We start from the raw sequence: 16,934 nt of genomic DNA on the forward strand, positions 1-16,934 counted from the left end.
CAGACAACATAATATATATAGCAATACTTTGAAAAAGTAAAAAATACTATGAAAATGTCAAGCATTATATTGTACTTCAAGAATATTTACAAAGCCATGTAATCACTTTCCCTTAGGCTTTCAATTTTAACCTGGAAACAAAACCTAAACTCATAAGAAATAGCAGATAATTAAAATATTAAATTAGAATCTTTAGTTTTCTAGTCTATTATTTTAAAAGATTTTATTTATTTATTTGTCAGAGAGAGAAAGCAGAAGCAGGGGGAGCGGCAGGCAGAGAGAGAAGCAGACTCCCCACTGACCAAGGAGCCCGATGCGGGACTTGATCCCAGGACCCCGGAGATCATGACCTGAGCCAAAGGCAGATGCTTAACCAACTGAGCCACCCAGGCGTCCCTTCTAGTCTAATTTTTTAAACTTTATTTCGTCCATTTGACATTGTGCTGATTACTAATGTAGGTCTCAAGAGGCCTTTATGGCTTGCTCTCTGAAAATTCATGTAAGCCTGGTCTAGCCTGCTGGAGGATGACAGATCAAGTGGAGCAGAGACAAGCCACCTTAGGTTTTCCACCCAGGTCAATCAGCTCCTAGTAAGCCCAACAGCAGAACTGCCCAGCTGAACACAGCCCAAATTGTAAAAACATGTGCAATATTTTTTACATAAGAATATGTAAAAACATATTCTTCTATTTATTTTTTTAAAAGATTTTATTTATTTATTTAAGAGAGAGAGAGCACAAACAGGGGCAGCAGCAGAGGGAGAAGCAGGCTCCCTGCTGAGCAGGGAACCAGATGTGGGGTTCGATCCCAGGACCCAGGGATCATGACCTGAGTCGAAGGCAGATGCTTAACTGATTGGGCCACCCAGGCGCCCCAATGGTATTCTTTTAAGCCACTAAGTTATCAAGTGGTTTTCATGCAGTGATGGCTAACTGATAAGATTAGTGGCCATGTGACTTAATGGGAAAACCCTACATTGTGTTCCCTGGTTTCATTTTCTCTTTTAACTCTCTTGGGAATGGTAAATATGCAAAAGGACCTCAAGATGTACTGCTATCATAAAATTTGTCTAGACAAAGCAAAAAGTGCCAATAGTTATTTCCAAAAGGAAACAAAGAAATGTTTTTTAAAAAATACACCAAAATCTTCTATCCCTTGGGAATGTCAGGCTATTCAGGATTTTAGGCACAGAGATTTCGTGTTTGGATTATGCTTGAAGAAGGATCTATGTAGGACAAATTAGCTAGTGAAACATAGAGTCTTTAGACTCAAAATATAGGAGGATATTGGTCCTTGGATATTGGTCCTTGGCCTGCCTTGTGGAAAATATGTTGAGGCTCACCTTACCCCAGGTGGATGATGGAGGGCTGGATAATCAGTGTGAAAGCTTAGCTTCCCGGTTGTGTAAGCCACATTGTTTGCGTCAATTTTGTCTTGCACTTGCCAAGTATGTCTGTAAAATACAAGAAACATATGTTTAAACGGGCTGTCAGTAAGCCAGAGGAAATGTGTTAGAATGAACTGGATACATGGGGGAAATGGAAACTTTTCATTTTATGAAATAATTACCATAATGATGTGAGCCAGGAAGAAAGCCCAACCTTTCCTTGTCCAAAGTTACCATTTGAGAGTATGCACTCCTCCTTTCTTGTCTCTTCTCAGAGAAAAGTACATTTACACATTAGTCTATCCTACAGAGTTTATGAAGAGGTATGTGTGGGATTGTAGGTTATGTTTTTTAATAGCTTAGTGCATTTAAAATCATTTATTGAAGTGAAATTCACATAACATAAAATGAACCATTTAGTGGACAGTTCAGTGGCCCTCAGGACTTTCACAGTGTTGGTAAGCATCAACTCTATCTATCTAGGTGCAAAACATTTCCATCACTCCACACGGAAACCTCTTACCCATGAAGCATTTTCTTCCCATTCTGCCCTCCTCCCAGTCCCTGGCAAACACCAGTACGCATTCTGTCTCTAAGGATTTACCTATTTGGGATATTTAATATAAATGGAATCATACAATGTGTGACCTCTTGTGTCTGGCTTGTTCTACTTAACAGAATATTTCTGAGATTCCTCCACGATGGACCATGTATCATTACTTCATTCCTTTTTATGGTTGAATAATATTTTATTGTATGGATATGCCACAGTTCATTTATTGACTCATCAACTGATGGACATTTGCACTATTTCTACTCTTTGGTTGTTGTGACTAGTGCTGGCATAAGCATATGTGTGCATGTACTTATTTGAGCGCCTGTTTTCAATTTTTTGGGTAATGCCTAGGAGTGGAATGATGGAATTATATCATAATTCTATCTTTAACTGTTTGAGGAGGTGCCAAACGGTTTTCCACAGTGGTTGGATCACTTTACAGTCCCACCAGCAATATGTGAGGCTTCCAATTTCTTCACATCCTCATCAACACTTGTTCTTTTCTGGGTTTTGTTGTTGTTGTTGCTGTTGGTGGTTTTAACCATCCTAGTGGGTGTGACGTGGTATCTCATAGTTTTGATGTGTATTTTCCCAATAGTTAATGATGTTGAGCATCTTTTCATATACTTTTTGGCCATCTGTATATTTACTTTGGACAAATGTCAATTCAAGTCCTTTGCCCATTTTTAAATTGAGTGGTTTGTCCTTTTGTAATTTCTATGAGCACTTTAGATAGCCTAGATACTAGACCCTTAACAGACATATGATTTGCAACTATTTCTTACCCTTTCTTTTCTTTTTTTTTTTTTTAAAGATTTTATTTATTTATTTGACAGAGAGAGACCCAGCAAGAGAGGGAACACAGCAGGGGGAGTGGGAGAGGGAGAAGCAGGCTTCCCGCTGAGCAGGGAGCCTGATGCAGGGCTCGATCCCAGTACCCTGGGATCACGACCTGAGCTGAAGGCAGACACTTAACGACTGAGCCACCCAGGTGCCCCTATTTCTTACTCTTTCTGTAGGTTGTCTTTTCATTTTCTTAGTGATGATCTTTGATGCTCAAAAATTTTTAATTGTGATGAAGTTCTATTCATCTATTTTGGTTGTTGTTTGTGTTTTTGGTGTTATATCTGAGAATCCATTGCCCAATCCAAGGTCATGAAGATTTACACCTATGTTTTCTCCAAAGAATCTTATGGTTTTATATGTAGGTCCTTGATCCATTTGAGCCAATTTTTGTATAATGTGTGAGAAGGGCCCCAACTTCATTCTTTTTGCATGTGCATGTACAATTGTCCCAGCACTGTTTGTTGAAAGGACTGTTCTTTTCCCATTGAAAGGTTTCAGCACCCTTGTTCAAAATCAGTTAGCCATAGATGCATGGGCTCCCAGTTCTGTTCCATTAGTCTGCCTGGTTATCTTTATCCCAGCACCACAGTATGTTGATTACTATAGATTTGTAATAAGCTTTGAAATCAGGATATGCATCCTCCAACTTTGTTCTTGTTTTTTATTATTGTTTTGGCTATTCAGAGCCCCTTGCAATTTCATATGAATTTGAGCATTGCTTTTCCATTTCCACAAGAAAGCCATTGGAATTTTGGGAAGCATTGCATTGGATCTGTAAACTGCTTTGGGTAGTAATCACATCTTAACAATATTATGTCTTCCTATGAATGTGGGATGTCCTTCCGTTTATTAGGTCTTCTTTAATTTCCTTCACAATGTTTTATAGTTTTCATTTTATGTTTTTCATCTCCTTGGTTAAATTTATTCCTAGGTATTTTATTCTTCTGGATGCTATTGTAAATGGAATTTTTAAAAATTTCTTTTTCAGATTGTTCATTGTGAGTGTATATAAATGCAACTCAATTCTGTGTACTGCCCCTGTATCCTACAACTTTGCTGAATTCATTTATTAGCTCTAATAGCTGTGTGTATTCTGTGGAGTTTTTTATATATAGGATCATGCTATCTATGAGTAGAGATAGACTTATTGCTTCCTTTCTAATTTGATGCCTTTATTTCTATATCTTGCCCAACTGCCCTGGACAGAACTTCTGGTACATTGTTGAATAGCAGTGGTGAAAACCAGCACTCTCATCTTGTTCCTGATCTTAGAGGGAACTTAATGAATATTTATTTTATTTTATTTTATTTGAACTTAATGAATTTTTAATTACACTCTTGTAACTACTACTCAGATCAGGAAATATAACTTTAAGTTTATATGTCCTGTCCCAGCCAGTCTCATCTCTCTCTTCTCCAAAGTAACCATACCATGACTTCTATATTTATAATTTCTTTGCATTTTTTGAATGTGCATCCTTAGACACTTTGTTTAATATTGCCCATTAGCAACAATTGTTATGTCTTTTAAATCTCTTAATCTACAGGTTTCGCCTCCGGCCTGTTCTTCCTACAATTTATTGTTTGAAGAATTTAGGGACTTGGGCCTACAGAGTTCCTCACAGTCTGGACTTTGCTGATTGTGTATCATGATGTGGTTCAACATGTTTCTCTGTTCTCTCTGTTTCTAGAAAATTTGCAACTAAATGCAGAGGCTTGGACAAATTCTATTTCCTCTCTTTGGCAAAACTATAGATGGCATTGTACTCTTCTGTTAAAGACACAGAATGTCAAGATGTCTTTCTTTTTGTGATATTTGTACATACTTAGGCTCAGTGGCTAGATTCACTAATTCATTGGGGGTCCCAAATAGTGAAGTTAATAATTTCTTTTAATTTCTTTTTCATTTGTCAGTACTTTTAAAAATACCTACTTTCCTTCATCTAGTATTTGGTTACCCCATGTAGTAGCTACCTAGGGATACTGAGATAAATACTTGATTCTTTCCCTTTATTTACCATTTTATAATGTAATGGATTAGTTTTCTACCACTCCAAGATGAATAATTAGTTTTTTTAAAAATAATTTTATTAACGAGAATGCATTAAAACTAGATAGAGGTAATGGTTTCACAACATTGTCAATGTACTAAATGACACAAAACTGTACACTTCAAGATTGTTAATTTTATGTTATATCAATTTTACCTCCAGGACCAAAAGAAATAACTTGACTTAAAAGTTAAGAAAAAAAGGTTAATAAATGAACTAGGGATTACTTGCAACTCTGTCAGGAAACTAAATCAATATTCAGATTTTGTAAGGCTTTTCCCTCGGCAGATTGAGACAATGGGTAATTGGAAGGAAGTTGTGTTTTAAAATAAGGCAAAGCTGTTTTGAAAAATGTGTCACCATATATGCTTGTCATTTTCTTGCTGTCATAATATCTACTTATTAATTTATGTTCACTTTAATCAAATCATTTTTCAATAAATCTATATTGATTACTTATTCTATTCCAGGCATTGTTTTAGCATTAGAGATATAGCAGGGAACAAGAAAGACAAACAAGTAATTACCAAATGTAATAACAGAGATAAGTGCTATAAAGAAAATAAACCAAGGTAAGGAGATAAGGATTGGGGGCCAGGAGAATATCATGGCAGAGATAATGCTTTGGCAAGTGCTCCAGAAGACCTCTAAGAAAAGGAGAATGTGAATTTCTGGGTGATGTATTTTAGGGAGAGGAATCTGAAGTGAAAGGTAGGGTTTCTTCCCCATTCTCTGGGATTGAGGATGAAACTATTTGGCTCTGTTTTTTTGTTTTGTCTTATATTTCATCTAAATGTAAAATGGAGGGGCCTTGGGGTGGCTCAGTCGGTTAAGAGTCTGCTTTCGGCTCAGGTCATGATCTCGGGGTCCTGGGATCGAGCCCCGAGTCAGGCTTCCTGGTCAGTGGGGAGTCTGCTTCTCCCTCTCCCACTTCTCCCTCCTGCTCATGCTCTCTCTCTCTTTCAAATAAATAAATAAAATCTTTAAAAAAATAAAAAAATAAATTTAAAATGGAAAACCTGGTAAATCTTCCACCAAAGTTTAAAGAACCATCTCTATGTGGCCATAAGCTGGAAAGAGACTCCATGAAAGAAGAGTATATATAGCCTACTGCAACTAATTTCAAATATGAGTCAGACAATCCATTATACTGTTGACTGTAGCCAGGAAATACATGTTCTCTATGAGCCTCATGTCACTCCGTGACCCAAACCTAATGTAGATTCTGCCTGTTGTCACAATCAGCATTCCAACAATAATCAACATGTAGGAAAGGATTTAAGGATACAAAAAAAGTAATTCCATCAAGTTGTGGAATCTATAATGTCTTCTAAGAAGACGATGCTTTTGACATTGTGAATAGGAAATGACTATATTTAGATTTTCTTTTCAAGAGTGATGATGGTTTTGCATTGATTCACCTACATTCCCTTTCCTGGGTCCTCCTATGATCAAGGGTAAACTCACTGAATTTTCATGCGGCCAAGAGCTGGCTGAGATTCAAGGTGCATGTTTTAGCCAGGGAATGGATCTTTCCTTTGTTTGACATTAACTGGCTTGTACAGGGATGGGGCCTGTGACTTGGCATCATTGGAGCAGTTCTCCAGCCCTCTGTGCTAACTGGCAGGGAATAATAAACATTTTTAAGCCCTAAAGTGTCTGAGGCACGGTGTGGGATACATAGCCTAAAAGTCTATGCTCTCACATAATGATAAATCCCAGGAGAGGGGCTTGCCAATTCCAATCATAAAACATTCTCATAATTGTCTAACATAAGTCTGGAAAAATCCTAGAAATGTCATTTGGTCTACCTTTCTACCTCCTTATAGAAATGAATCATGCCAAGAAAGCTGCTGCTGATTGTTTATGACCCTAAGCTTTCACGTTTCCTTCTCAAATCCAAAGGAAAACACAGCAGAAATAAATGCAAATGTGATCCATTGGCCTGTGGAGAAACTGTTTTTTAAAAGCCCACTCGTGGGGCCTTAGTGAGATGAGGGTGTATTTATAAGCATCTTTCATTAGAAGCAGATTCTAATGCTCCTCCAAGTAAAGCAGCTCAAGCAGACTGTCAGAAACTGTCATGACCAAAGCAGAGGTGCAGGACCCAGATTTTTCTAAAACTCAAGAGGCAGGCTCAGCATAGCATCTTAACCCATTGGTATAGACTTGCCTGGTATTATGCCGGGACAGGCAATTGAAACTGTGCTCATAATTCTGCTTTTGCCAGAGATCCTATTTTAAACAAATCTAGGTATTTCCACTGAGCTACTTGTGTCATTCTCAAAATCGGATAAACCAAAACACAGACTCTTAACTACAGAGAAGAAACTGATGGTTATAATATAGAATTCTATATTATATATAGAATTATTATTATAATATATTATATTATTATAATATATATAATTATATATATATAATTATATAGAATATATATTAGTATAGATTATATCATGATGCACACTGAGTGATATATAGAATTGTTAAATCACTATACTGTATACCTGAAACTAATACAGCACTGCATGTTAACTATACTGGAATTAAAATTAAAAAAAAGAAATTTCTTTTATATTTTCCATTTAAGGATTTTGTCAAAAGCTCCTGTACATTAAAATCATGACTTTTAGAGACTATTTTGTGGGCTTCGTTTGAATACTTATTCACTAGATCCACTCCAGTCTAGATGGCCAGTCATAGATATTCATGATATTTCATGAAATTAATAGTGTTTTGTGACAAATTTGAATCCTTTAATGTTTATGGAATGCTTAAATATTGTTTTTGCTAGATTTGTTCTTTATACCCTTGGTGTGATAGATTTTATAATCTTTTGGTTAGCAGCTCACACCTGGAAAACCATGTTAGATTTATTTTTAATCTTTTTCTTTTCTGAAGTACGGCTTACGTGAAAAGATGTTCTACAACTGCAACCTGTATTTCTTATCACCAACAGCTACAATCTCTAATCTCAACCTGCTGCAAGCTGCTCTCATCAGGTAACAGAAGAATGCCTTCTTTTGACTATCACTATTTGTTCTGTTAGATCTAAAACATAATGCTCATACGTTATTTTTATTTTTTAAGTTCTAACATAGACAATTATCTCCTAGCGGTGCCTGGGTGGCTCAGCTGGTTAAGTGTCCAACTCGTGATTTTGGCTCAGGTCATGTTCTCAGGGTCGTGAGATCGAGTCTGTGTTGGGCTCCATGCTGAGTGGAGAGTGAGATTCTTTCTCTCCCTCTCCCTCTGTCTTTCCCCTCCCCTGGTCTTGTGCACGCATTCATGTGAGCACATGCTCTCTCTCAAATAAATAAATAAATCTTAGAAAAAGAAAATTATCTCCTAGCTAAAATAAACAAAAACATTTATAATCATCCAAAGGAATATTACACTGTATATCATTTCTTTTTAATTTTTTAAAAAGATTCTATTTATTTATTTGAGAGGGAGGGAGTGAGAGAGAGAGAGCAAGAGCAGGGGGAAGGAGAAGAAAACTACCCACTGAGCAGGGAGCCCGATGGGAGGCTCGATCCCAGGACACTGGGATCACAGCCTGAGCTGAAGGCAGACGCCTAACCAACTGAGCCACCCAGGTGCCCCTATCATTTCTAACTGTAGTTGGGACAAATCCCCATATGACTTCCCAGATGCAGTCACCCTTCTGAGCTTCAGATATTTATTTTTCCATTATCACTTGTTAGACCCACACAATGGGCCAGGAACTGAGGATGCAGGTGTGAACCGAGCAGACATGGTACTTGCACCTCATGGAACATACGATCTATGGGGAAGAAAAATCAGTGTGACTTACCTTCCAAAGCTGAAGTACAAGGTGTTATGAGAATAAAGAAGTGAAGATTAGGTCGAGACCTGAAGATTGAGTAGGATATACCTAGAAGGGGACAGGTCATTGTGGGCAGAAGAAATAGCATGTGAGAAGGTCTGGTGGAGGGAGAGAACACAGCCTCTTAGGGGAAGTGATAGAAGTCAAATATGGGCCAGAGTGGGGATGGTTTGCTCTATGGTTATTCCTGGCTTTGCTTCAAATTTCTCCTTCCCTTATTGTCCTGTAAAGTCTTACCAAAAAAAAAAAAAAAAAAAATCTCATCAAGTTAGGAACTGAGTTGAAACATACTCTTTATCTCATAGCATTTAACCCACTGCCAAAAATATTTGTTGAATGAAGGCATGGACTGTAAGACAGTAAATTGTGTTATGTTCCCGACTGTCTGGCTATTAACTTTAGTCCTGGCCAAAGCTATATGTTTTAGGTATATTTAAATTATGAATAATTTGGCCACCAATCATTCCTGTTGTCTGATTCCTAGGGGAAGCGTTACAGTTGTTTGTAAACAATACTTGGCAAAATTGCTAGAGTTGTGTTTTAAAAAGCCATTATCTTTTCAGTTCTACTTATATTGTGGACACTCATTTTTACATTGCATTTATTCCTGAAAATGAAAAACTCCATACCATTTTTGGTGAGAATTAATATCCCCACTATAAACTGGAAGAACAAAAGTAACCTGTCTGATATCTAGCATTGGTCTTACTCAATCCATTAAACTCATATGGAAATCTCCATGAAGCATAAAGATACAAAGTAAACAAGGAGGATCCTGGGGTGATGATGGTGACATAGTTCTTAATCTCTCTGAATTTTCTTCATAGGACATCTAGTGTGCAGACCCAAAAACTCAGGGACAACATCTAAACCAAAATTAGGTGACAAGATATATCCATGAAGCCCAAAATATGAGTGGGATATAGAGACAGACTTTCCAAAGCCACAATATGTGGCATCAGAAACGGTGCAGAGGAGGAAGCAGAGGGAAGCAACTAGGTACTGGATGGATCCGAAAAACTCCCAGAGCACTAATGACAGGTACTGGAACCTGTAGACAGGCACCTTGAGAATAGCAGTCAACCTGGGAGGTATGTTCACCTTCCAACTTAGCTGCCTGTGAGGGGTCCGTGATAAGGGACTGGATTAGTCTGGGCCCTCGGGAACTCGAAATACTTAACAGATAAAACTCTCATCCATGAGGAAGCTTCCTCCTGAGAAAATGACGCCAAACTGAGCATTCCGGGGACAGTAAGGACAAAGGAAAAAGAAGTTCCAGATAAAAGTAAAGGAGAGAAACCAGGAGGTCTTAGAAGGTTATCAGCCATTGTTTTGAAATACAGCTTAAAACCATAACAAAATGTTTCCGAATCATATCTCCTTTTAATAATTAAGAAAAAAATTCACATAAAAATTAGAAATAGCACATGATTAAGGTTTAGTTTCATAAAGTTATTTTAAGAGAAAAAGAGAATGAATAGCAAAATAACATACCTATAGATAATATATGCCAGAAGGATATGCCCCCCAAAGATAAAAAATGTTCTAGTTTTTCTAACTTCTATTTTTCTATTTATACCTACTTCTGTTGAGTCCAGAAGACATTAATGAAATGATACAATATATGAAAGAATAACTTACATCAGAGATAGAAACTCAGAAAGGGAGTGATACACTCAGAAAGGAAAAATTTTAAAAATCATTAAAAATGAAGACTAAGCTAGAAGGGATGCAATATTGAATAAGCACAACAGATAACACCTTTGGATGAGGAGAAGATAAAAAGGAGAAAAACTTAAATATCAAAAAAGACAAGAGATAAGAAAGATCTGAGAGAAAGTAATAAATTTTAATTAACAGAAGATTTAATATACACATAATATGAATCCTCAAAAGAAGAAATCCAGATTAAAGAGAACAATTATTAAGAACTATAATTAAAAAAAATTCTTGAAATTAAAAAAAAAAAAAAAAAGATTTGAAACATTGAAAGACCAAACCATACACTCCCTGAAAAAGTTACCCCAGAATATCCAACACCGAGATATCCTATAAAGTTACTGGTCTTTAAAAAGAAAAATCTTTTGGGCGTCCAAGTAAAAATATCAAATTATTTATAAGGGAAAGAAAATTAGATTACCAATAAAACTGTAGTGACATATTAAAGATGATGTGAGCCAAGAATTTTATATTTAGCCAAGCTGATTTTCAAGTATAAAGATCTTAAATTGCTGTCAACATGCAAGAATTTAGAGAATATTGTTCTCTTGGGCCCTTCCTGAGGAATTTACAAGAGCATAGGATTCAGACAACCAAAATGAATAGAGATACGTTCACACAGGCACTGGTCTAAGTAGTAAATTTTATTTACTCACAGAACTACTAATAGGGGAGAAAAAAATATATAAAAAATCTAAAAAATTGGGAAACCAGGGGCACCTGGGTGGCTCAGTTGGTTAGGCAACTGCCTTCAGCTCAGGTCATGATCCTGGAGTCCCGGGATCGAGTCCCGCATCGGGCTCCCTGCTCAGCGGGGGGTCTGCTTCTCCCTCTGCCCTCCTCCCTCTCATGTTCTCTGTCTCTCATTCTCTCTCTCTCAAATAAATAAATAAAATCTTTAAAAAATAAAAAATAAAAAAAAAATAAAAAAATAAAAAAATAAAAAATTGGGAAACCAAACTACTGTTAAAAAAAAAAAAAGGGATGCTCAGGAAAACAAGGTAGTGAATACCATAAAATTCAGGAGAGCTATTACATTTGGGGAGAAAAGAGAGGTTTGTGATTGCTTAGGGCATGTGGATTGGTTCCAGAGTGACTGGCAATGTTCTATTTCTTGACGTGGATGGTGTTTCAAGAGCACGTGCCTTACAAAAATTCATTTAGCTATATATTTGTCTTATGTGATTTTTCTGTGTCTGGATTGTATTTTACCATGCGAAGTGCTTTTTTTAAAATTTATTTTGAAAGGTTAATAATACTCCCAATAATAAAAATAAAGACGGGTAGTGATAGAAAGATGGCAACCACCTCTAAAAACATAAAGAAAAAAGTTTTAGCAATTTCCTCCAAAGTTCTAAAGTGTTTCATTATGAAAAACTAAGAATGCAGTGCATTGCAGAAGAAAAAAAAAAAAAGCTTATGAGAATTCCACATTAAGCATATTTAGTTTTTTGGGGGTGGTAGGTCAAATTGTGCTTAATTTATTTCAACAGAACAGGAGCTAGATGCTGGTTTAGATTTTTGATGTGCAAGGTTAAAATATAAACTTCATTTTCTCTTGTCACAAGTTATTTAATTCCTTGTCAATTGTCACTTTCCCTTTGCATGAACAGTTGGCTATAATTTGAACTTAATAGATGGGATGGGAATGAATATTCTGGTGCTGTTGTTATGACTTAGTTTGAGAAATTTCTATATAATCCTGTTAAAGTGTTCCCTTGCATCTGAGCTATAAATATGTGTGGAAGCCACATTTGGTAGTTAATAATTCTTATGGCATTAGGAACTATGGGGGGAATGCTAGATAAACCACCATACAAGTACAGTGCCAAGGAAAGACTGCAGACTGTTGAATCAAGTAAACTTGGGTTTGAAGCCTGATTCTTCTACCTCAGTTTCCTTATCTCTAAAATGGGAATAATGGTTCTTATTAGAATTGTGAAGATTCAAGATAATGACTGTAAAACATTGAGTTCAATACTTGGCACATAAAAGGTGCTTAACAGGAAATTATTTTGTCCCAACCCAATGCTCAGAGGAAAATCGAGGAGGTAAGGGGGGGTCAGGGCTTGTGGAGAAGCAAGTGGTTTACTAGGGTCTCAAAATTTCTTCAAGTGATTTCTAGGGGAGCATGAGACACAGAAATTATTTTTCCTTTCATTCATGAGATGATCTCATACTCAAGTGGTTTTGCTGGCAGCAACTTTAATTACTGCGAAACTGAGTATTACAAAGGGAACCCCAGGGACTTTCTCTTGGCTGATAACATAAGCTGGGGTTCACAATGGCCGAAAGAACACAGCTTGTTACTTTGCTTGGGAAACCCTAAAACTCACAAGAATACACATTTTAAAGGTTCTCCCCACCCCTACTCAAACACTAGGGTCAGTACTAAGTCTAAAACAACTCATTAAGAAATCCCAGTATGAAGTTTTTACAAAGTAGGATGGAATTACAACTAGATTCAGAACTCAGACAGGTTTTCTTTGTTTTCTTCCCAAGTCTAAATTGCTTTTAGGTTGGTTTTTCATAACTCAGAGCCATTTTTATTCAAGAAGGGCTATGTGGTTTTCTCAAACAATTTCTTGGCTAGAAACTTCACCAAAATGGATAAACTTGTTTTTTCTTTCCCTGTTAAGTCTCCACACTTCACAAATGTTTTCTAGTAACATGTATATCAAACAAGTAGCTGTTTCAAAGTCAGGTTTGGAGGCAGTGCTAATGGTAGGAGCAAATTCTAAGGGGCCGGAAGCCAAGGAATAATAATATTTTTCACTCATATACCCTCAATCACTAATACAACCGAATGTGTGAAATGCTGCTGGGCTGGCTTACAGAAATACTAGCAGAAATCCAGTGAATGCTGGAAAGGATATATTCTTGCACTCCCCAGAGGCCATTTCAATATTGTTAATTCTTAACTGGCCTGGCTGGTGTATTTGACAAACAGCCCACTAGAAACATTTTTGGTTTGACATGATTTTATTCATCTGATGAAGCCTGCATGCAAGGCGCTCATGCAGATGCAAAACTGGGCAGCAGGAGTAGCCTCTTATATTTTCCAGCAAACTTTCATCTAAAGGTTTCAAAGGGCATGCCAGGTATTAAAACGGTCCTGTAGAAAGAGAGAAGCAAGTCCTCAGTAGAGGAGAATCATAGAGCTCCAGGAAATTACATGAAAAGCTTAGATCACCTTCTCACCTACAAATAGCCAGTGGTGGAGCCATGATTCAACTGTGTTTCTCTATTGGTCCTACAGGCAGCTCTCTGGGCAGTAATGTAATGCAGATGCTCTGGGGCGTTGGGTTCTCAACTCTCCCCCCATTTTTTAGGAATGAAGTGTTCCAAAGTATTTATTTAAATTTCCCCACTACCATTTGTAACCTTGTAAGTTTTATTCAGTAATTGTACAGCTTCCATGCTTGTCTCCACAAGATAAAATCTGACTACTACCAGGATCCATTAAGTTCCTTTTACCCCTTTTTCTCATTGTCGCTGCCTATTTTATTCCTGATGTTGGTGTTTCAGAAAAACATATTTTTCATTTTCACCTCATTATTCTTATTAATCTAATAAGAATATGGTAATGTGGTAATGCAACTTGCTTATGCCAGCAAATAAAACATTCTTAGAAAGAAGAAAATCTGAAACTTCTGGACTGTATTCTAGGAAGAAGGCAGTCTTGCTAGCTAAGGTTGAAATTTGTATTTTCTTCTGCTTGACTTTCTGACGAAGAAGGGTCGCTCAGAGTTGCTCACAAGGTTAATTTTCTCACTAAGGGTTTACAATGCTGGGGCGCCTGTGTGGTTCAGTCGGTTAAGTGTCTGTCTTTAGCTCAGGTCATGATCCCAGGGTCCTGGGATTGAGCCCCACATTGGGCTCTCCGCTCAGCAAGGAGTCTGCTTCTCCCTCTCCCTCTGTTCCCTCTCTCTAGCTCTCACTCTCTCTCTCAAGTAAATAAATAAAATCTTAAAAAAAAAAAAAAAAAGTCGACAATGCTAAGAAAGAATTTTTGATGTCTTGACCAAATGAAGTCCTCAATATCTTAGCATACATTCCCTTTTATTAAAATTCCCTGAGTGCTCACTGTGTGCCAGGCACTGAGCTAGTACTGAAGATATCATTCTGATTAGGCCACCATTTCAGTCTACAAGGAGCTCGATATGACAGCAATGATGGCAATGAGATATGCATGCCTTATTTTCAGAGATTATCCTGTTACAAGCAAAACAGCTAGTTAATACACAATGCTGGTGGTAAATACTTTAAAAAATCGACACTGAATCTCTTCCTTCTCTCCGTGTCACATGCATGTACACACACACACCATTACATGAACTTATGTAAATAACAAAACCCTGACCTGGCCCATTTAATTCGTTGTCCAACCAATTGGAAAAGGAATATTTTCATAGTATGATTTTGCCCTTTTAGGGAAGAACATTTGATCTTCTCAATGTTTTCTTACCAGAAGTATGGTTTCAAAAGCCCATGACCAGTAAGCATTACTAAAACCCAGTAAACAGACAGTAAGGATATCTTACAGCAGAGCGGTTGATTTTCTTTCACACTGCATGCATCTCTGCTAGAAGCAGAATCTTAAAAAAAAAAAAAAATAGAAATTGCCTTACTAGATGTTATGAATATGCAAGAGAGAGGAGAATTTACACTTCTCTTTTTGGCTAGGTCATTCAGAATGCAAAACGGGGTCATTTGAGTGAGGAGTAAAATGCTTATTTTGTTTTATTTATTTGCCTGGGCTTGGAGATGAGGTGCTGGTAGTGATCTCACAGAGGGTAGTGATCTCACAGAGGGAGAGGGTTATCTTTCCTAGAGCTACAGAGGCTTTTTCGTAAAGTAGAAACCCAAATCTAGGTCAGAACAAAATGCCTAACACAGTGCCTTGCACAGTGTAGTGTACAGATGGGTAAAACAATAATACTGCCAATCAAGACATTCAGTGTGATCGACAGCGACTGTACTTCCTTTCGGATTTATTCTGCTGGTAGCATTCTTGAAAACATTCTAACTTGGTATAATCATTGAGGATGGCAGTGTATAGAAAAAGTCTAGTTTACAATGACTATTTCCCATTGGGTTAGATTGTGTCATAAATTCAGATAATTTCTTCAATTAAAAAATTATCATAAAAACCACAATGAGATATCACCTCACACCTGTCAGAGTGGCTAAAATCAAAAGCATGAGAAACAACAAGTGTTGTTGAGGATGTGGAGAAAAAGGAACCCTCATGCACTGTTGGTGGGAATGCAAACTGATGCAGCCACTGTGGAAAACAGTATGGAAGTTCCTCAAAAAGTTAAAAGTAGAACTAATTCTACTACTGGGTATTTACCCAAAGAAAACAGAAACACTAATTTGAAAAGATACATGCACCCCTATGTTTATTATAGCATTATTTATAATAGCCAAGATATAAAAGCAGCCCAAGTGTCCATCCATAGATGAATGGATAAAGAAGATGTGGTGTATATACAGTGCACATAAAAAAGAATGAGATCTTGCCACTTGCCACAACATGGATGAATCTAGAGGGTAAAATGCTAAGCAAAATAAGTCAGTCAGAGAAAGACAAATACCATATCACATGTGGAATTTAAGAAAAAAAACCAAACGAACAAAGAAAAAAGGAGACAAAGAAACAGAGTCTTAAATATAGAGAACAAATTGGTGGTTGCCAGAGGGGAGGCTGATGGGGAGAGCATGAAACAGATAAAGGGGATCAAGAGTATACTTATTGTGAGGAGCACTGAGTAATGTATAGAATTGATGAATCATTATATTGTACACCTGAAATGAGTATCACTCTGTATATTAATTAAATGTAAATTAAAAAATAAATAAATAATTAAAAAAAAAATTATCCAGAATGATATTTTGGCTTTTGGCCCCACTCTGTAAAAACTATATCGATCCAAATGTAAGATCTAAATCCTTCTGAAAATGTTATCTCATTACATACTGTTCTACATGTATATATCTGACAAAATTGACAATGAGAGCTTCTTTACCAAGTCTTATTCTTTTCTCCCAGGAGTGCTTTCATCATCAAGGCAGTAAGGTTGCTGATCATTTCACAGAGTTGCATGAAAAAAATATTGTCTAGATGATGCACTGACAAAATAATGATAAGCATCTGAGAAAATATAGACATGGAAATGATATATACTTTTGTCCTCAAAGCTATTACCATTTTGATTTAGTATTTTAACATAATTTTATGATTATGAAATGCTCTGATAATTTTTGCATTCACCTGTTGCTTTATAGATTTTTGAAAACATCTAGGTGTGCATCTATTATTAAACATTTATTCCTTACCTACTATATGCTAAGACTGTGCAAAATGCTGGAATCTACTGTTTTTACTTCTCTGACCAACACTTTAACAATTGAGATGACAGCCAAGAACCAAAAATAGATATTATAATTCTCACTTTGGACCCATGCATTCAAATTCTCCAAACTAGTAATCCTATTTGAATGGAAAAGTGCTAGGTGGAT

General features: G+C 36.7%; 1 protein-coding gene across 2 annotated transcripts in view; it reads right to left on the reverse strand.

Annotated features, from left to right (window-relative positions):
- Positions 1 to 16,934, reverse strand: part of BBOX1 (gamma-butyrobetaine hydroxylase 1) — a 59,531-nt gene that overhangs the window by 12,771 nt on the left and 29,826 nt on the right. For both annotated transcript variants that reach the window (XM_036100904.2, XM_078058285.1), the window contains exon 5: positions 1,348 to 1,453. In XM_036100904.2, coding sequence (XP_035956797.1) covers positions 1,348 to 1,453 — 106 coding nt within the window. The remainder of the gene's footprint in view (positions 1 to 1,347; positions 1,454 to 16,934) is intronic.

The sequence above is a fragment of the Halichoerus grypus genome, chromosome 11 (assembly GCF_964656455.1).
Source record: "Halichoerus grypus chromosome 11, mHalGry1.hap1.1, whole genome shotgun sequence".
NCBI classification, from domain to species: domain Eukaryota; kingdom Metazoa; phylum Chordata; class Mammalia; order Carnivora; family Phocidae; genus Halichoerus; species Halichoerus grypus.